Source organism: Dermacentor andersoni, chromosome 3 (genome assembly GCF_023375885.2).
Source record: "Dermacentor andersoni chromosome 3, qqDerAnde1_hic_scaffold, whole genome shotgun sequence".
NCBI lineage: Eukaryota > Metazoa > Arthropoda > Arachnida > Ixodida > Ixodidae > Dermacentor > Dermacentor andersoni.
In genome coordinates this window covers 113,360,462-113,382,659 of record NC_092816.1, presented here as the reverse complement: position 1 = coordinate 113,382,659, position 22,198 = coordinate 113,360,462, and the positions used below count along the sequence as shown (strand labels likewise).

General features: G+C 46.0%; 1 protein-coding gene across 4 annotated transcripts in view; it reads right to left on the bottom strand.

Annotated features, from left to right (window-relative positions):
- Positions 1 to 22,198, bottom strand: part of LOC129386722 (membrane metallo-endopeptidase-like 1) — a 76,143-nt gene that overhangs the window by 13,614 nt on the left and 40,331 nt on the right. For all 4 annotated transcript variants that reach the window (XM_055074847.1, XM_055074848.1, XM_055074850.1 and 1 more), the window contains 3 exons: positions 14,687 to 14,782; positions 13,644 to 13,928; positions 6,873 to 7,070 (listed from right to left, as the gene is read on the bottom strand). In XM_055074847.1, the coding sequence (XP_054930822.1) occupies positions 6,873 to 7,070; positions 13,644 to 13,928; positions 14,687 to 14,782 (579 nt within the window). The remainder of the gene's footprint in view (positions 1 to 6,872; positions 7,071 to 13,643; positions 13,929 to 14,686; positions 14,783 to 22,198) is intronic.

Sequence of the window (22,198 nt, the reverse complement as noted above, 5' to 3'; positions counted from 1 at the left end):
ACTTCCGAAATTGCCTGTATTATTTAGGCCCATTATACTACTCTTGTCCTGAATTACTTTAAGAGGCGGATGTTCTTAGGGCGATCGCAATTCATAATCGAATTATTATGAAAACTTTGCCAAGGAGATTTTAAACTATTATCTTTACGGCAGCTGTTGTAATGCACCAGATGTAGATGGTTAGCTTGCAGGGCGGTTTCGAGATAAACATTCCAAAAGTTCATTCCAAAATACATTAGCGTTCCAGTTATAATGTTGGCTGAATGCAAAAAAGAAAGAAAACACAGGCAAGAGAAGGGCAGTAGCATTGTACTTCACTGCATGTTTTTCACAAGTGGTGCCAGCTTCAAAATGATTTCTATGCGGACGTGCTTTGAAATCTCAAAGGGTTCTGTTTGAAAACGTCAATATGTGCCGGAAAGAGTTACAAAATTAATTAGCAGAAACGATAGATGGCGTTTTGATTTGTGCACAGCTATTCAGATACTTGTGAAACACAGGTGTCAAGCGAATATTTATATGAGACAACCACTGGGCCACATTGAGTGAAATTTGTTGAATTTGGGTCGAGAAGGTAAATAATAGAAATTCTAGAAAGCAACTTGCTAATTTATGACGCCGAATGTTTTCCAAAGGCAGCTACTACCACGAGTCTGATCCATCTCGCTTCCCTAACAAGCAAACTGATGGACTCCGCGCCTTTTAGTTTGCACGCCGCCGTAGCTGCCACGACCCCGACATCTTCCTGCACAACAATCTAATTTCGCCGCCAGCATCGGCCGTTTATCGCATCTGCGCACGAATGGACCACATAAAAGCTGCGACGTACCGCCGATACAGCATGTCGTTGAACTACTACTTCCGACGTCCATCCCAATCTCGCCGCGCAACCGCATCGAGCACAGCCGCTGGCGCGAACGTGATAACGCACCAGGCGTCTCTATACCCGTCGCTTCGGCACAGCCGCGTGCCACTACATGCTACAGTGTTGGTGGTAGGCGAGCTCCTTAGCCCACCTCTGAGGGCAATAAGCGGTTGTTGCCTCAACCACTGTCGCCTTATATGCTAAAGCATTGGGAGCGTCAAGGCGGCAAAAAGTACGTCTGTGTGCAGTGCGCGCAGCCGATCACGTGTTAGAAGCATATATATATATATATATATATATATATATATATATATATATATTTATATGAGTGTGTGTATGTAAATACAGCAACTCACGGGGGTACCCACCGTAGTTGCTTAGTGGCTATGGTGTGGGGCTGCTAAGCACGAGGTCAGGGGATCGAATGCCGGCCATGGCGGCCGCATTTCGATGGAGGCGAAATGCACGTTGCACGTTAAAGAACCCCAGGTGGTCGGAATTTCCGGAGTCCCCCACTACCACCTGCCTCATAATCAGAAAGTGGTTTTGGCGCGTATAATCCCGTAGCATAATTGACGGTTGTCTTTTGCGGAACACGGTGAGTTCGCTCCTCTTCTTCGCTCCTCGAAGAGGCAGGTTTGTGTGTCGAATGAGCTCCCGAAGAAGACTGCCACGTGGTGAACTCGATTTAAATCATGGATTCGGGAACTCAAGCAGGTGCGACCTAATGCTCCGGCATTTCTTGACCATTTAGCACTAAATTGTTCTTGATTTTTTTTAATCTGGCCACCAATTCCACCTCACAATTCCTAGTCGACACAGGAACTCAGGCTGGATTGATGCGATGGGTGTCACCATTGAAAAGAGGGGGTGTGAGCGTACGCATTGAAACTACGTGGTGACTTGCATCCTGCGAGTGAAACGCGCGGATCGTAGTACCCAACCTACAACATAACTGCGTCTGTCATCGATGGTGTAGCCAGAAATTTATTCCTCGTGGCGGGTTTCTACCGTTGCCAACTAGCACTCCTGCCCCTCCATATATCTATATATATATATGCATGCACGTGTGTGTGCGTGCGTGCGTGCGTGTGTGTGTGCGTGTGTGTGTGTGTGTGTGTGTGTGTGTGTGTGCGTGCGTGCGTGCGTGTGTGTGTGTGTGTGTGTGTGTGTGTGTGTGTGTGTGTGTGTGTGTGTGTGCGTGTGCGTGGGCGTGTGCGTGTGCGTGGGCGTGTGCGTGTGTGTGTGTGTGTGTGTGTGTGTGTGTGTGTGTGGAGGTTGTACAGCACGCAAAGAGAAACTCCTAACACTCTTGGACGAAAATGCTTTAACAACGAGAATGCACGTTCTGCAGCCACTTCACATCAAATTCTACACCATGCTTTTGCTGTTATTATAAATGATATCAAAACTACAATTTAGTTTACGAATAACCGCATTTATATTATGTATGTCAATGACCTAGCTGGTTCATGTCTTGGGAAAACGAACAGCGCTAAAAGCGCGGCCATACAAAAGAGACAGCGCTATATCGTGTCTTCTCGTTTGCAGGCCAGACGTGTTACAGCCCAGGCAACAGTGGAGATCACCGTTGTTTTCCAGCCAGACCTAGTGAGTGGTACGGTCGGGGCTACGTACCTGAAAGTGTGGACAATAATTTTCAAGTTTCCTGGCTATCACTCAATCGCGCGTTCAGCATTGTGGGCATGTTATATTATCCTAGATTTCAAAATAAAGAAACGAAGCTTTGCTCTAGGACCTTAGTATCATATGATGCAGGTTTCACTCATTTTTGGTGGCTTGCTGTACAATTTGTTTGAAGAGATGTTTGGAAGTAAATTGTAATCATGGTATTGTAGTCATCACACAACGCATATTGTTATATTATTACACTCGGGAACTGATGAGGCACAGTCCGAGACTGGGCTGCTTCCTGTTTAGAAGCCTTTGTGAAGATTATGGCATCTGTTGTTCACAGTAAAATAAGGGCCAGTACATCTAAGAGAGTTGAAGGCGTCGTATCCTTCGACACCCGTCTATTCTTAAAATTGCCGAAATGTTCAGTCAGAATGTGCTCTTCGCAGCAGGCAGCACGTGCGACGACGTGGTAGGTGAGCCTCGGCTAGGCCGGTGGCCGCGGCTGTCTAGGTGTTGAGAGAACGGGCAGTGACGAGACTCTCTCCCTATCTCCACATTTATCCGCCACCTTCGTTCTTGACGCCTTTTATGCGCGTGCCCCCCTCTTCGTATCCATCACTCCACTCCCCTTCTTAACATTCTTTTCTGTTAGTCACGGTCACACTCTTCAACGTTCAGTGGCTTGTGAAACGGCGCGGCGGCCGCTAACATTCCTATATCTTTGTTTCTGTGTGAAATATGAGCCCGTTCTCCTACCTGCCTGTTTGTTGAATCGGTTTCCTAGCTTTCCTGGCCCAGAAACCCGGTCCTTGATGTATTTTGCCATGCGCAAGTCCGCCATGCCATGCGCATCATTGGTTACTTACATCGTAACTTTTTCAACGCAACTCTTTCAGCTAAACTTCCCCTTCATAAAACCTTTGAATATGCTGCCTCAGTATAGGACCCTAGCACTACAACCTAAATAAATATCTTGAACTTGTTCTGGATAACTTCGTTAGCTTTACACTCTCTAATTATTTGAGTACAGATAGTATGGCACAAACGAAGTCATGCCTCAATCTACCTACCCTATCGCTTTATCGTAAAATCGCACCTTTTGCCATGTATCACAAGTTCTTTCGCCATCCAGCACTACAATGTGATCTCATTCCTTCGCCGCACTACACCTCATCACGCGTTGATTATGCTTATCCGGTAGACATGGTTCTATTACAAACACATTTGTTGTCATTCCTGCCTCGTAATTCGCAAAAGTGGAACGATCTTTCAGTCGATATTGTAGTCATCTGTAAAAATGTACATCTTTATGATGCATGAGCAAATATTAGTACGAGCATTACGAGTGTAATCCTAACAAAGAATTGTACTATTTTTGTAGTCATTTGTTTTGATGCATTAGCTAACACTGTATACGCCGGAACGTTCTATATGTACTCGTAGTTACGCTTTGGTATTATTTGTTCTGTACTTATTTATTCTGTATTTCACATTTTTTACGTAAGCTGCGCACACTCTGCTCTTTAGTACATCTTGGGCCCTGATTTAACTGAAATAAATGAGTAAATATAATTGCAGTTCTGTATCTTGGTTTACTTGTATTGTTTAATTGTTTTCATATGGCGAGCGCCTTGTGGTAAATGAGTCATTTGTGCCCTTTAAGAAAATATTACGATGCTAACACTTACTGACAAGCTAAAGATTATTATTGGGGAAATATTTTGCATAGTTAGTTTCGGTTCTCTATTGTTTTGTATTGCCCATGTAGTCCACCACCACTACGCAAATAGTGCTGGTTTTGATGTGTACTTAAACAAGCCTTGTCACTAAAGTCTAGCTGTTCGCTGAAACTCCTCCAGCCTACTTGTGTTCCATCTGTGGCGCTAGCCCTCAATGCCACCATTTGTAACATTGATGACCTTTGGCGGCACATGATCGCAAGATGGAGGCGATTGCACACCAGGCGATCTGCCCTATAGTAAACGTACTTGGGCTTTCCGGTGCTGCCGTATGGCAGAAACACAAGCGATGGAGCGCATATCTGTTGCGAGGCTTATAAAGATAGGGATAAGGAGGTTGTACGTTAGGAACGGTTCAGGAGCTAATACATAGGGCAGAAAACTCCCTTCGCATGCCGAGAAGAAGCACGTGTGTGATGCTGCTTGTCAGAAATCGGTTGAGACATGTGGCTTCGGCGACTCAGGTAAATGCCCACCGCACAGATGTAGACATAATAAGGAACCAATAAAAGAGTAAAGAAACAATGAAACGAAAGCTAAGCAGACCACCGGCGACGATCTGTGTGCATGTTGGCTTTTTTTCTAATCACATTTGCACTCATGAAGAGATCACGGAACGATATAGCAGGGAACCGTGGTTCAAAACCCTGGGGTACTATAACGTAAAGCTATTCCAAGCCATTCTATCACAATTCTGCAATCAGCCGTCCACGATTGGTCAAAAACTTTTTTCGACCACCCCCACTTCACCTGTCTGTCACGCGACGTCACGAAAACCACGACAGCTCCCCATCTGATATGAGGTCTACACACTGATTCTGCATGATTTCACAGAACAAAAGAAAATATACCTATTTCTGATTCGACGCCTTTTAGCCATTATCCCTCGGCTATTTGTCAAAAGCTTTCGGGCTGCATCCACTTCTCCTTCCTGTCACGCGACGTCACAAAACAGCAAAAACTCACCGCGTCAAAGTGACGTGTACGCGTTAAAGATGCATTAATATGCCGAACAAAACTGAATTTTCTTCTGAATAGCCGCAGGCTACCCCGTTCCAAAAAGAATAAAATATGGCTGCCGGCGATCACTCAGGCACTAGCTACTCGCCCCTGCCGGAAAGCATGGGCTTATTTGCGTATATTAAAACTTTTTGGGTGGCTGCGTAGCATTTTCGAGCACTTTCGGCACGTTTACAACCTCGTTCTGCCAACTCTTCTTTGCGGAAAATCCGTTTTAGCGTCATTCTTAAGCTTCCGTCGCATACCGGCGCAATTTTCGACCAGCCACCGCAAGCTGAGTAAGGGAAAGCGGACCAATCGCAGACAGCGGCACCACCCTCTTCACCCGGTTATCGATTTTAGTGCAGTGGCTCTGCCCCATCGAATCCCTCGCCACGTGAGCGTGCTCCTCGCCTCTTGTCAGCCAATTAGGTAAGACAAGCCGCTCAGTGTAGCCAACGTTATTCGTTTTTCAAGCAAACGAAAGTGACCTCCTATGAAAGAGGAGAGCGTTTTATTCGTGTGTTCAGACAACCCTGAGGGTGACCGTCCGATGTATGCGTCGGTGATTACGCAACTTTTACGTCAGGAGATTGGAGTAAAAACATATTGGAATAATTTTACGTTATCGGGCCCCTGAAACTGGAGAAAGAAAGCCCGAGAGGCAAGGCCACGGTCCAGCACGCCTCAGAAAACCCACGTTGCCTGGGCTTCAGATGACAAGTGGACCACTTCTATCAACACCCAAAGGGCCATATTTAAAGCCAAAATAGTGGCACCGAACTCTCACCTGTCATAAAAAATACAGCTCATCTTATTTGACAGTGAGCTCGTAAAGCTACAGAAGACCGCAGAATGCTGCTCTGTGTTTTCGAGCGGCTAATTGAGCTTTCAAAAAAGGCAAACCACAAGTTGAAGTTCTTGCCGGGCAAGCTGATTAATCGCATGTTCTGCGCGATGACCATGAAAGCTGACATTTCGGCAATTTGGTCTGCGCATCTTTGGACGGACGGGAACGAAGATAGCGCTGATTTGGCGTAGGTGTGTGTCAGCGTTGTCTCCGTCCATTTAAATTTGGGCAGTGTTTTCCGGCACCTTTTAGGATGAGACCACACCTGTGTTAGTGGGCATATGTAGAGCGCTGTATGAGGTGGCTGCCAAAAACGACGAGGCACATGACCATAAAGCCAAATGAAGCGAGAGGCTGAAGCAATAAGAGAAAAAGACTTTGAAAGAATGCTTCGTGTGGCAAAGAATTTCTAAAAGCTGCTCATAAGAAAGACCTCATCCGAAATATAAATTAGCAAGTAAACTGACATACAGAGAAAGCGTCCGCGAATTTCGTCACTACCGAACGCGGGAATGAGCGGGCCACGCGACAGAGCAACGGGTGCAAGTTGAAGCACAGAATTGAAGGCCGGCCTACTAGTCTGGTGGCTTTAGGTGCAATGAACAATCTCATTTTGAGGCAACATCTGAGAATTTCGGACGCAAGCAAGCCGGTATTGTCAGAAAATTTACCTCGTCGACTACCAACCAAAGTGGCGCAACAAGCGAAAAATCTCCGTCCCTATCGGATTCGGATTTTAAACAGGCTGGCGTGCCACACGACTTAAAGGCGATACACTTACCGTAATATTTTTCCACGTAGGCGCTATCAGGAAGTGCTCCAACAGCACCGATGTGATGCCGCATAGTCATGATTTTGCGTAGGGCGGTTTCGCGTACAGATCCGGTCATCCACTTTAACGACTGGAATGCTGCTTGAAAGGCCTTGCGAGTGTTGGACACAATTTCGTTCACCTCCATCAATGATTTCTTGCTGATCACTGGTTGTTGGGCACAATAAAAGGAAGACAAACAAAACCGACATTACATTGATTCCTTTTGAGCCTGAGATTCATTCGCCGCTACAGGAGGTAGAAATTAAGGTGCGCTAGTGTGATGGAAATCTCGCTCGATTTATTCAATCTTTGGGTCTTTGTACAATGTCATCCCGATTTTATGCAAGCTCCCCCAAACAACTCGCATTGCTTTTTCAGACTACACGTTCTCAGCACCGCTTCTCTGCAACATGCTATGTTAGTGAACTTTCTTTTGAGATCAGGTCGTTATCTCCTTTTTATAAATATATTCCTGCGATCTTACTATCAACATTAGCTTGAGCCGATAATGTAAACGTTGTCAATGTGGTCGATTTTTTTTTCAAGAATTAGTGCAACCACTTCGAGCTACGTTACTGAAGCTTATAGTCTTGAAAAGAAATGCGGATGCGAGAGAAGCCGCAGCTTGGCGTGAACGTTCTGGCAACAGGAACTTTCTTCACCATCATCAGGTATCTTTTAGTTTGAGGATCGCAGTCATGGCACAGCAAGTGCAGATCGCAAAAGTAAGGCGAATTTTCAAGAACGTTGACACTATCGGCTAATGTATACGGGTTGTATTTAATACGCACTATGCTTGCGACATTTATATTCAGCGCGTGGACATCGCGTTCAGCAGCGCAACTAACGCCATGGCTGCTAAGACAATGCGGCAGGTAAATATAAGGAAGCATCAAGTATAATTTGAGCGAAACTACAACGCGTTAAGTGTGTGCAAATATATATATATATATATATATATATATATATATATACATATATATATATATATATATATATATATATATATATATATATATATATATTGTTACGGTATTATACGGTCTCCGGAGAGGGTTAAGCCGCTGCTTTAACGATTACCAAGGCACAAACAACCGTCGAAATCGTAGGAGCAACGTCGTCCTCCTCTTTCTCCACTCTATCTTCCCGCGTATTTTACTTGCAGTGACACGTTGTAACATTTCTGCTCTCCCAGGCGAAGCGCTCCGAGTGAGTCACTCTTGCTTGCTGCATGTGAACGGCTTCAGGCGGGCAACAAGCGTCACCTCAGTCTTGCGTCAACGGCGGCAATGGGAAGTTACACGTGCAATCGTGTAGCTCGCCTCGTTTGGACGATAAAGTATAACGAATGGCCCCGCACAGCGGGCAAGTAGCTTTTGGCGCAAGTCACGTCTACGTATTGGAGTCCACAGAAAACACGAGGTCGCCAGGAACATAGGTAACATGTTGGTAGTGGCTGTCGCAGCGTGTTTCAGAGTAGCCCTGCGCGGCCAATGTACGTAAGTAAGCTAGTCGACGAGCCTCTTCTTCACGACACAAAGTCTCCACCATAGACAAATCATCGTGGATAACGAAAGAAAACATAGTGTCCAGCGTATGACGAGGTGGGCGCACGCAAAGAAGAAAGAAAGAGCTGAAACCGGTCGTTTCGTGTTTCGCAGCGATGAAAGTATAAGTCACGAACGGTAATACTTCATCCCACTTCTTGTGGTTCGAAGCAACACGAGGTCGCCAGGAACATAAGTAACATGTTGGTGGTGACTGTCGCAGCGTGTTTCAGAGTAGCCTTGCGCGGCCGGTGTACGTAAGCAAGCTAGTCGACGAGCCTCTTCTTCACGACACAAAGTCTCCGCCATAGACAAATCATCCTGGATAACGAAAGAAAAGATAGTGTCCAGCATATGACAAGGTGGGCGCACACAAAGAAGAAAGAAAGAGCTGAAACCGGTCGTTTCGTGTTTCGCAGCGATGAAAGTATAAGTCACGAACGGTAATACTTCATCCCAGTTCTTGTGGTTCGAAGCAACGTACGTTGATAGCATGCTTATCAATGTTCCGTTTGTGCTCTCGGTGAGCCCATTATTGGGTGGATTATAAGCTGTGGAGCATCGGAACGGGGAGGCACACGAACGCAGTAATTCTTCCACAATATCTGCAATAAATTCGCGACCACGGTCACTTATCACGCGAGGCGGCCCGTATCGGAGTATTATTGTATGCAGCAAAAACTGGGAAATTTGGGCTGCAGTGGCAGAGGATAGAGCTGCCGTCTCACAATACCTCGTCAGGTAGTAACCACACACAACGATCTACCGGTCGCCTCTTGAAGAACGCGGAAATGATCCGATGAGGTCCATGCCGACTTTTTCAAAAGGGGAACTCGGGTGCTTTACAGGCTGCAGGTGACTGACTGCAGCTGAGGTAGGTCGCTTGCGGCTCTGGCACTGTGTACAGTTTTCCACATAGGTGTCCATTGTTTTGAGAATTTGATGCCTGTAGAATTTTTCTTTGGTATTAATAAGTAATTGTTCGCGTGGTCCCTAAGGAATCCGAGGTCGGGTCATCGTGCGTCGCGCGCAGAACAGGTGCGTACAGAAACTCCGGAACCATCAGTAGAAAGCGGGCGCCCGTCATTGAGAAGTTTCTCTTGTAAAGATTACTTCGGGTGGAAAATTGACCTGAGGTTATAAGGCCCAGTGTGACAGAGGAAAGAGCATTCAAGCTTGGGTCTCTGCGTTGCTCTGCGGCGACTTTCAAAGCATTGGGAAAGCCAGGCGAGAGGGAAGCGATAAGGTGATCAAAGTTGTCGGCTTCACAATACATCGTATGTAGTGGCATCCTAGAAAAGCAATCCGCATCAGCGTGTCGACGGCCACTCTTGTACGAAATAGTGAACACATATTCTTAAAGACCAACGCCCATCGCGCGAGGCGACCGGACGGGTCACGAAGATTGACAAGCCAGCACAGAGAAAGGTGACCTGTGACGATGGTGAACTGGCGACCATAGACGTACGATTGAAGCCGCTGCCGTGCTAATACTACTGCTAGACATTCTTGTTCTGTGACAGTGTAGTTTAGTTCAGGCTCCCTAAAGAACGGCTTGCCTACGCCACGACATGTTTGTTGTTCCGAAAGCGCTGAACAAGGACGGTACCGATGCCAACGCCACTTGCGTCTGTGTGAATCTATGTTGGTGACGAAGGATCGAAGTGCCGGAGTATTGACTGTGAAGTTAAAAAAACTTCAGATGGCGAAAAGCGGCTTCGCACTCACAGATCCACTGAAATCGAGTATTCTTAAACAGAAGACTCGTCAAAAGGTGAGCGACATCAGTAGAACGGGGTATGAGCCACCGCAAATATGAGCAGAGCCCTATGAAGCTACGAAGCTGTTTGATAGATTTAGGTTGCTCCATTGATTCAATGGCTGCCGTCTTCAGTGGGTCAGGTCTAATGCCATCTTTATCGACGAGATGTCCTAACACCACAGTTTGGCGCTTGCCAAAGCGGCATCTTTTGGAACTCAGCTAAAGACAAGCCTTTTCGATAAACTCGAGTATATAGCGAGACGAGTGTTGCGCTCCTGAAATGCGTGTCCAAAAATTAGGGCATCATCAAGGTAGTACATACAAATCTGTAATTTCAAACCGCGCAGAGTAGTATCCATGAATGTTTCGAATGTCGCCGACAAATTGCACAATCCGAACGGCATGACTTGAATTCGTTCAACTCGTCACGGCAGGCGCAACAAATGGCGTCTTTTTCTCATCAGCTGGGTGCATGGGAACTTGCCAATAACCTGCTCTGCGATCCACGGAAGTAGGAAGCGGAATGCAGACAGCCGAAGGCGTCATCAATACAAGGCAACGGAGGGAAGTCTTTCTTGGTAACGAAATTCAGTCAGCAGTAATGAACGCAGAATCTCCACGTACCATCTTTCTTTTTCAAAAGATTGACGGGAGCAGCCCAGGGACTTGCCGATTCCTGAATTACTCTCTTTCCTAGCATCTCTTGCACTTGTTCGTTGATGATGCTACGCTCTGACGGTGCCACTCTGTAAGTTTTCTGAGATATGCGATGCGCCGAAGCGGTGTTGATCCGATGACGCATTCGAGGCGCTGGAATTGAAAGAATTTTGATGCTTTTCAGAAAGTCGAACACTTTGAAGTGCTTAGATAAAATGCCCATGAGTGTGTGACGTTCGCTTTGACTAACTGACTTGCTGCTCATTTGTAGAAGTTCTGAATCTTCCGAACCTTGAGAATCTAGATGTTCATTCTCGCCTGTAGCAGCAACAAGCGCAACCAGCACCGCAGAGGATTCGGGTTTGAATACAGGGAGTTTCATACCACAAGGCAACACTGCAGGCTCCATTGAACCGTACATGTCCCACGCGCTCGCGGGTCCTTCGATTACAGACACCACGCAATGGAGAACTAAAATGTTTTTTTTTTTCACACAAGTCAACTCAATCGGTTCCAGCGTTGCATCGAACATGGCAAGGTCGTTATTAGAAGAGGTCACCGCAATGCACACAGCTGGAAATGCAGGAAAGACAGTGTCCTCAGAGACGACAAAGATTAATTCACCTCACGATGAAATCTCCAAGAGCACAGCTGGGAAACTACCGCGAATGGAAAGGTGCCCAATTCTACAGTCAAACGTTGCTCCACACTCCGGCGAAAAATCGATACCTAAAATTCCGTCATGTGTGGATCGTGTAATAAGCGCGCATTCTGTGGGAAACACTTTGCCGCACAAAGACACATCCGCAGTACAGATTTCCACAGGACACAACGCATCACTGCTCACACCACGGTATGTCGCACCACGGCTTAAAGAAAACATCACTTTACCTCCAAGAAGCCTCTTAAAATTGACACTCGTCACAGATATTGTCGCGCCTCTACCCACAAGTGCCATAGTAGGTAAGTAATCAACAAGTACATGTACAATGTTCTTGAGCATAAACACTGACGGCGGTATATCTGTTGATAGTGCGTGGAATCTTGCGGCCTCACCCCCGTTGGCCGCCCCGCCCGTTTGCCGGCGGCGGTGACGGCGTGCGTCGCTGCGGCGATGGGGATCGTGGAGCACGGGGAGCTCATGGCAGCGTTAAGCTTCGGTCAGAGGCTGGCAAGGGTTAGTGTGAACCCGAAGGTGTGTGTGGTGGCAATGGCGTGGAGAACGGGCGGTCGAAAGGCTGGGAAGACATGTTCAAGAGCTCTCGCTGGTATGAAGGGCGGTAGTTGCAAAAGCACGAGATGGGACCCGGGACGCCACAGCTGTAGTACACCGGAAGGGGTAGAGACACCTGCGGCAGCTCGGAGTAACCAGGCCTCCCAGAAGGAACTCAATGGTATTATCGCTCTTCATGGCAACGGCCGCCGGCCAACATTCGTGGAGAGAAGTGCGACGAGCGAGAACGGCGTTCGTAATTGGAGACTGGTCGACTTGAGTACCCAGATTGCAGTGTTCCTTGATAATGATCGACGACATCTGCTGCATTAACTGACGGCTGCCATGGGACCGGAGCCGCCGATGTTCGCGTGCGTTCTGTTTCCGTTGCATAGCCGCCCTGAAAGCTACCGCGTGATTTGCGATGAGCGATTTGCTGACATCGAAATAATTATTCCCTTACAACCTGCCGTATTGTCGACAAGAGGTCAATAGGCGGCATTGTATCGACATTGGCCACTGTTGGGACGTTCGACAGACGGCCATACTTCTGAGCTCTCCGTCGCATCTTCAGCGTTTCAAATGTGCAGCAGTGCAGCATTACTGAGGACGCGGAGTTCGGATTCTATTTGCCATTCAGGAAGTTGTACACGTCTTCGGCTATCTATTTAACAACGTGTCCAACCTTGGCCTCGTCAGGCATCCTGGGATTCACTATCTTGCAAAACTTCGAAATTTATTCTATGTGGTACATTTCTCGCATGGAAGCTCTGCCCTCTCAGCCAATGACTGTTCCACTCGCTTTTTCTTCGCGTTAGGATCGCCGAAGAGTTTCTGCGCTTCTTCAACGAAACGATCCCAAGTTGTGAACATGTAACCGTAGTTTTCATACGACATGGGAGCGGTGTTACCGAAAAAAACAACAAGACTCAGCTGCGCTGCCTAGTCCAAGCCGTTGCTTCTGCTCACCCGGTTGTAGTTCTTGAGCTTCTCATTGACGTCTTCTCCTGAAGTGCCGCCGAAGTTCGGTGGTACTCCAAAGTATGGCAAGGAACACGTAGGAGTTGCCAACACCGCATCAGTGGTCTGGACTTGGGACATGATGTTGATCGGCGAAGGCGAATTGCGGCAAGGAGGCGGCTGCCGCGAAGTCCAGAGAGTAGAGCTTCCGTCGTTGCGGTCATCTTCGTCGTACGCAGCACCTCCACCAATCTGCTACGCTCTCCGGAGATGGTTAAGGGGCTGCTTTAATGATCACCAAGGCAGAAATAGCCGTCGAAGTCGTAGGGGCAATGTCGTGCTGCTCTTTCTCCATTCTCGCTTCCCGCGTATTTTTACTTGCATTGAGCCTTTGTAACTATATATATATATATATATATATATATATATATATATATATATATATATATATATATATATATATATATATATATATATATATATATATATATATATATGCCGAGTTTTTGCTAACCATTTCAATCAACAATTAATTGCTGTACTAGGGTGCAAACTATAGTGACCACTTATCAAGATTTTTATTGAGCCCATGAACTCACCCGAATGGTAGAACCGGCTGGTGATAGCGTACCCCATTAGCCAGTTGGCGTGCCTGTAGCAAACGCTTTCGGGGTTTCTGTGCTTCGGCAACTGACCGGGATCCGCGTAGTATACGAGCTGGCGGAACAGGCTCCAGGCCATGCAGCACCGTATTCCGTGCAAGCCAACGTATTTGGAGTCGAGCGCTTTCACCAGAAACACCGGGACGAGCTTCTGGTAGGTGATGATATCATTGCCTCCGTACATGTTTTTCGTGTACTTTGCAATTGTTCCAACCCACATTTCTGGAAATGAAAACGCCACGTAATGCGCCACAGGCGTGTATACTACACGACGTGGCGACCTGACATGCGTCAGGCTGCTGCATCGTCACGAGAAGAATAACATACATTGTTCGAGTGAGCACCCTTGGGTGACCTTGGGATTTAGTAATATTAACACGGCTGGGAAAGAAACTTAATTCAGATGTAAAAAGCTGCAGATTGGATGACAAGGTGAAGGTGAATTGTTGGAGAACTTTAAATTCTGGAATACTCATTTGATAAAAGGCTCATAAACATAGTAGCACTGCCTGATAAACGCGCTATCAAACAAAATGAAACATACATAATTATGGAGGGAAACGTTCTGAAGAAGCATTTGGGCTATAATGAGACACCGTACTGAGGAGGGTCCAGGCTCCGGAATAATTTCTACGTCAGACGTTACGCGGGTAGTTTCGTATTTCGCCTCCATTGTAATGCGAGACCGCTCGCCTAAATTAGATTTATTGCAGTTTAAAATGATCCACACGAGGTCGAAACTACTCCGGAGCCACAGAGGTGAATCGCACTCGCGACCTCAGGCTAAGCCTTGGAGCAATTGAATGCAGAAACCACCGAGCTGGGCATTTGGATATCAAAATCTTGACATGTCCACTCTGTGGCAATCTTGGCACTGAAGCTGTGCGCACACCATTTTTTTCCAGGAGGATCATATTGCTTTCATTACTCACAGACCTTTGCAGCAGAACTAATTACAACGAAAATGGAAAATAACGTACCGCCAGTGATGAGTGGTTCTGTCAGGGCGCCTATGTCTTTAATGGGTCCATGAACTTGACCCGTTACTCTTCGCGCGCTTTCATGTATTGCAGAAACTGCAAAAGAAAAGAAAGCTTGTTACACCACCACGGCCCTAAGCTGGTCTATTTCACTGTTCTTGCGACTGCAGCAAAGCTCGGCACATGGAGCTCCGCTGGAAGAAAGAATGCACCTTTGTCAAACAGCATATTTTCGAGCATCGTATCCAAATGAAAGTAAAGATGGTCTAATCAACAGATTGCTTGAACTCAACCAATCAATAAAAAAATAACAGGTTGATCAATCAACCAATCAACAGAGGGTCGGCATGTTCTCGGCTTTGCTCCTAACTACAATAGCCCATATTCAACAAACCAGCACTGGCCTACGTTGATACCTAGCTCAGTAAGCCGAAGATACCATAATTCTTTAAGTCGGACGCAGCGAACACTTTGAACGTGCACTGGTCATGTCGAACACGCACGTGCACGGGGGCTGTGCTGCTCGGCTTAGTATGAACTTCTATGTCAGTGTAGAAGTTTTTAAGGTGGAGCTTGGTTGACTGACACCCCGGTGCATGCAGCAGCGATGGCACCATCGCTGCTACTACTGGTACGACTATACAGAGTCTGAAGTAGCACTGCGTTTCGATTGACAAATTAAAGGCAAACGTGCACCTTCTTTGTGTGTATTCAAAAAATAAAACGCCACCAAAAACCTGGACATATCATGTCGGCTCATAGGCATGTCTTTATAAATTCTTCATGAACTAGCGCATAATATTCAATTGCTTCACTGATATTTTCGATTTTATTTGATTTCGCTATTTGGTATGTATCAGAGGGTACGTGTCCATTTCTGTCAAATGCTGTGCAATGGATAGGAGCCATTATAACAGACGAGGTACAGAATCTTTATATGTAGCTGGGTGTGTGCTGTAGTTCTCTGTCCATTTCACTACTTCCACCATTCTTGCTTTGACACACATTACGTCTTCGGTCTGGGGACATCACTGCGTAGACGTCTCAAGCTGTGCATTGGCCTGATTTCGTGCTTACACTTCAGTATAGTTTCGGAAGAGTGTAGCGCATTATTATAAAGAAATACAGAAATTAAGTTCTGATCTTGTCAGTATTGAAGCATGTTACACGTTGCGCGCTATGACAATAGACACAGCTTACGCATCGCAGTTAGTCGTTCAACAATAAATTAGTCGCTTCAATAAAATTTCACTCTACCTTCGAAGAGGTACGTATCTTGCTCAAAATCATAGTTATGTTATTTTTCGCATACTGTTTATTTTCTCTGGCTCAAGTTTCGTAGAGAGAGAATTTCATGCTACGGATTGTACAATGCAATATTTAGTGCAGCTGCACCTGATCTTTAAAGGGCCCCTCACCAGGCCACAAAAAAAAACACGTCGGTTACACGCTTAAAGTCGTTACGTGCTCACTAGGGAGCGTTCCCCCCAATAATTTTTAAAATTGGTTCATTAAAAGTCTAGGCAGAAATATTTCATTGCGGCGAATTCACGAATTCAAGTGGCTTGCGCCACCGCGAATGGAGGCCTCTCTCCACTTGCCCCGTCTAGTGTCTGCAATTTAAATTCTTTCCCTGCGTTCTCTAATACCAAAGCTAGAGGATTCATACATCACGGACACTGCCTCCATTTTTTTCTGTCTTTTTTCTTTGCTGCAAGGCACACTTCCGCAGACAGCGTCGCACGCGAGCTGTTTTGTCTGCCTCCTTTCGCGCAGCGCACGATTTTGCGCGCTGCGCACGAGAACAGTTCACTACCGCTGTAAGTCGTAGCCACACGAATACAGGACAGACAAAAGCGGGACACAGAGCATGATCGTGTGCTTGAACACGCTAGGAAATGACATAGTATCGTTGTCTGCACGCACGTCTGAACGGCGTTAGAAGAAGCAGACGAATCGGAAGTACATCTCGGTTGCTGAGATGCGAAGTAAAAAATTGTGCGAATCCCAAGCCCTGAGGGAATCAATATAAGCGAACCTTTCTTTGCTGGTTGCTTTTATTGACGATAATTAGCGGGATTGTCGATGGCGAAAGCCTAATTTCTTCAACGTTTAGGCTAACACGAGAGTGGTGAGTTCATGTTTAACGTTACCTTTCGTGCACCACTGCTGATTGTCTGCGTAGTACACAGAACACACAGGGAGTGGTGTTTGCTTGAGGCGTAATTTTGAGCCATATTTCATAGCATCTGAGACGGTTGAGCACTGTCATTGCCTCACATGGCACATGACTTTGTGGCAGAAGTATTAAACTAATAATTGAATATGGTTCTGTACGTGCCAAACCACAATCGGATTATGAGGCATGCCGTAGTGGCGAACTCCGGATTAGTTTTGACACCGTGACGTTCTCTAACGTGTCCGAAAATCTAAGTGACCGTGCCTTTCCTATCTCGCCCCAGTCTAAATGCAGCTGCCACGGTCGCGATCAAATGCGCGACCTGTAGCAATGCCATAGCTGCAAAAATACTGCGGCGGGAATAGAAGTGTTGATTTGACGAGGGACCGCTTTCGTTGTGTCGCGTGGACGCTGCTTTAATAAATGCGGCTGCATAATTTGTCCGCTTGATATATTTATGGTATTTTGTTTTATAAATAGCAGGTACGTACTGTACCATGCCTTGAACTTAAGCATATCTAATTTCCCCGCAACCACTGTGGTATAGTAGTAGGGTTTGCTTGCTTTCTCACGTTACCGACTACTCCCCGCCCCCTTGCATGGGAGCAGCCTCTTCTCCTCCCTCCTCTCTGCAGTTCTATCTACGTTAGTAGAAGAGGAGGGACTCCACTTTCTGATATGGTTTTGAGTGGAGTCATGGAGAATTACAGCTGTCAAAAATCTGAAGTGGTGACGCCTAGGGTACTCCAGAGGGCACTGTGCACATTCGGCGCGGTGGGGTCCCAACGAGTTTACCGTGTCGCCTTTCCTCTCTGACTCACTCCTGTCAAGTATACAGAAGTTCTTACCCCCCACTACCCACCCCAGAGCGGTGTGCCAGACAACAGCAGCCACAGCAGCAGCAGCAGTGGGAAAATCGAAGGAAGAGGCAAAGAAAGCCTCACGTTAAAGAAACGCGTGGAGTTTTGTTTTAAATGTTTTATGATTTCTCTAAATTTTAATTCATCATTTGAAGCAAACATTTACGCAAATAACAGATGTTGCCTTGGATGATTCTCGAAAATACGTGCCACTATGAACGACGCCACAGCACTGATATTTACTTAGGCACACTTGTTCGATGCACATCCGCTCTCCGGCTGGGAGCGCAGCGCGCGCGAGGAGAAGAGCAGACGGCGTTCGGTTTGAAATGTCGGCTCTTCCCGCGGCTGTAGTGATGTAACACTTAGCCGACAGCTTTGTTAGCGCGCATTGTATGCACGGCGCTTGTCAGCTCAAAGTGGCCAGACCTGGTGAGGGGCCCTTCAAGGAAAACAAATGGGAAGCTGCACCCGTCTGTAGGGAAGCTAGTTGCTGCCAAAGCTTCACTAGGATAAATTTGTGCCACCGCGTCTGGCCGACGGGAGCAAACTACTGATCCTGGAGGGTCGCCCGCAGGAGCAGCAGTCGCCGCAGTTGAATATCTGAAGGAAGATGATTGTGGCTTTAAAATGAGGGTTCAGTATTGAATTGTAACCCGTATCAATAATGATTAAACGTGAAAGTGTTTTCTTTATTTTTCCAAAAATTGCGCAGACCCACTGCCTCCCTTCCTGCGAAATAAAAACATGGTGCAACCTGCAGGTATTTGGAAAACTTGGATAGCATAGCCATTAACGCCCATGACACTTTCGAATTACACCTGCGAACACTTCATTAAGAAATGCTTCACCAAGGCCAATCTTACCATAAGCAAATAACTCCGCACAAATTTACCATAACGCTCTACTAATTATTCCGTAAACTTGAACTTTGTGAAATTCGCAGTCACGGCAGAGCAGCTAACAAAATTTTGCGCTGCTCGTGAAATACACTAAGAGCGCTTCGGAACACCTCTACGGCAATTTATTGCAAAGACCGTAATTAAAGTCCCCATTTAGAACTTTGCATGTACGTTACCCCAGTCTTCGCGTTTAGTTCCTAAAAATATAAACAATTTCACTATGGTAGTTCGCAAGATTCACCAGAAAAACAAACTACAATTATCGTTATGCGCAAAGAAATAAGGAATAAACATACGGTTCAGCAATTACTTATTAAGCTTTAATTTCTCTATAGGTTGCCCTTATAGCCAAGTGTTCGACGAAAACTCGTCTGGCAAGGAAACATATTGGTGCCATTAAACGTGCACCCACAAAGAATAAAATAAAAATAAAAATGTTTATCTATTTTTGGCGAGTGCACGTATTATAGCACCAATATTGCACTTATGAATGCGCTCATTTCTACGAAATGCAAACTTTTTGTAACGCGCTCTTTTTTGAGTACATTCGGAAACTAAGCGTTACACTTTGGAGCACTTGCTGCATAAATATTTTAGAAAGCTGTTATATTATCCGCATGAGCCTAAGCTGATGTTGTTAATACATATACACACAAACATCTGATGGTGTTGTCCTCAAGTCCCCGTAGATCTGGCTTGCATTTGTAGGTACGACAAAGGTGCTGTCTAAACTTTGCACGTCTCGTAAATCAGGCTCGTAACACACCGAAACACTTGCAACCGTAATTAATGACAATGACCCCAATTCACTGACACATATTGAACTTTCAGTACAAGTTACGCAAATGTAATCATTTTTGAAAATTTACAGGAGGCGGCTTCTCTAATCATCGACGATACCGGACAAACAGAGTGAAATTCTCGTATCAGACGCAGAAGAGTAAATAAACGTACATATTTCCAAGGCATCTCTTTAAACCTGTAGCATGAAGTTTTCGCGTGACTGCAAACTATAGGTTCGCCATATTTTAGCTGACTTTGAAGTTGGTGACTTTCGCGAATGTTTCATGCTCCTGGGAAACATTGCCGGTAATGTGCATGTGACAGTCTGGGACATTTGAATAAGTAAGTTTCTACATTAACTGCAAATATGTTGCACAGAATAATCATTTCTCGTTTGTCCCTCACAGCATCCTTTCGAATTCAAGGAGCTGTAGATACTGTGCCTCACATGTTTCACCGAGGAGACACAAGAGAAATGCCTGTTATACTGCTTAAAACTCGGGTGCACAGGAGTATTCAGTAATTATTTTCAAACAGATAATAATCTACACACTCAAACTTACGGTACACGTCACTTATAGAGCGGCCTCATTTGCTGAAATTAATGAATCTCTGCCGCATTTGGTGCACCAAAGCTGACAAACATTTGAAGCGTATCATGTAACTTCTTTCATGCAGACTGAAAACGAGCGTTTATCAACTTTTATATAGACTCTAATTGACACACATGCAAACACACACTCTTGAATATTTGCCTGCATACTGCCTCTATCATTTTCCCGATATTGAGCATGCATAAATTTGTCATGTTAAGCAGTTTTTTTTTAAGAATGCACCGTCACATCTCAAAACAAGAATGGGCATTCTTTTGGTGCATCCCACGATGTGATTCCTTCACCAGTGCCCGCCAAGACGAAGACGGAGCCCTGCGCTCATTATTGACGCGCCAACAAAGAAGCTCCCCTCAATGTGACAGCGATTACCACATTCTGTGAAAGCCGTAACAATAGTCAAATCCAGACTTCTCAACTCGCTACAAGCTGATCTCCATGGAGAGCCCGCTAACTGATGCACCGACCAGCGCTGACGACATCCATGGCAACAACGTTGACTTCATATTCCCAATTGTCTCTTGGTTGCGTCATGTGCGGGAGTGACTGCATGACATCAGAGGCGGAGTCCAACATGTTGCAGCGAAATCATGGGTGGAGCGCTCTGAACACTTCGACCCTTCTGATTGCCAGGTACAGAGTAATCGAAATCGCCCGTCTAGTGAATGTAGAGAAAACGAAGACTGAAAAAGCGGATCTTTGCTGCTGTGCAGAGTGTGCTCAGACACGTAATCTGTATACGTCTAGTGTGCTCAGACATGTGGTGTGCTTATATGTAGTATGATCAGTCCTGTAATTTGCTCCCATTTGAAGCGTGCTCCTATCACCTTACAGAGTTGGGAGCTGTAAATAAGCAAATCTAAACACTTTTCTCACTTCCACCAAACTCCCGATCTTATCTCATCACCAAGAAGCAACTCTCGTTGATAGAGATAGACGACGGCCTGGGTCCGTTTAGTTGGCTTAGTTCTAGATCCCGTTATAGCGCAGTCCAGCTACCATGTTTTAGGCACTCCGGCAGCTTAGGCAAGCGATCCTTTATGTCACACATGGGTGCGAAACCCGAATCCCATACCAGGATCCCGACAACGGATAAAAGCTGCGTTTAACGTCTTCGAGCACTTCTAGTCCCATTAACAGCTTCGCTGTAAAACGTTTTGCTGATCCAGTCAGCAGGGTAGATACTGAGAAGTGAAGCTTTGGTGAAAAGGGTAAAGAAATGCCACGCAACTGACTACATCCGGAACAGCCTTTTCCACCATAGCGATTACCTACGAATCAGTGAAAACAACAAGACCTGGTGACCTTCACCTATGAACCATGTAACCACGCTTAATACTGTCTTCGGAATCGGCGCCCCGTGTTAGGACATTGTATGTAGAGTCAACATGCCGAATACACGCGGTCGGATCCTGCCTTTACTTGGTGTAAGTCTGACCAAGGCGACTGGCCAGACCCCAAACCCTAGGACGGTATGCATATAAAGGCTGGCGTTCCCAACGGAATTGTGCTTTTCAGTAAACATAGTGCAGCAATTAGAATAATAAGGTCTAGCTATTATTTTATCACTGAATGACTGCATAGAAAGCCAGGCCACAAGGTACACAGAAAGAAACCCAGCAGCTATTATGGGCAGGAAAGTCTGGCTGGGCTACCAAAAAAAAAAAAAAAAGCTTCGCTTTAACACATCTCCGACGGTTCCTGTGGAATCCAAAGACTCTAGCATAGCAGCCGGATGCTCTAGCCATGGACGCGCCCCATGAAATTTCACCTAACACCATACCAGCTTCCGTCGCGCTAGCCAGTGCTTTGGGACGCTGAGCATGTGAGTGGCGCCGCATCGAAACAATTTACTGGTAAGAGGTAGCCAGCGCGCTTTTCCAGCTTACAATGAACTACACTTTTACGCCTAGAAAAGTCCATGTTACTACTCCGCAGTAAATTCCCAATCAAATATGCTCAACACCAGCGCACGCTCATGCACCCTACGACCAAATGACAAAAGATTCATTCGGAGTACTTGGTCTGTCATACTAGAAACCTCAGTAGTGCTAAAAAGACAGGAGCTCATATACAAATGGCATAAGGGTCAACAGGTGAAAGTGCGGTACACTTCTCTCTAAATGTCCCCTGGTAACATTTACATGCTAAAAGTACTTGCATACAGTGCCTTCCTT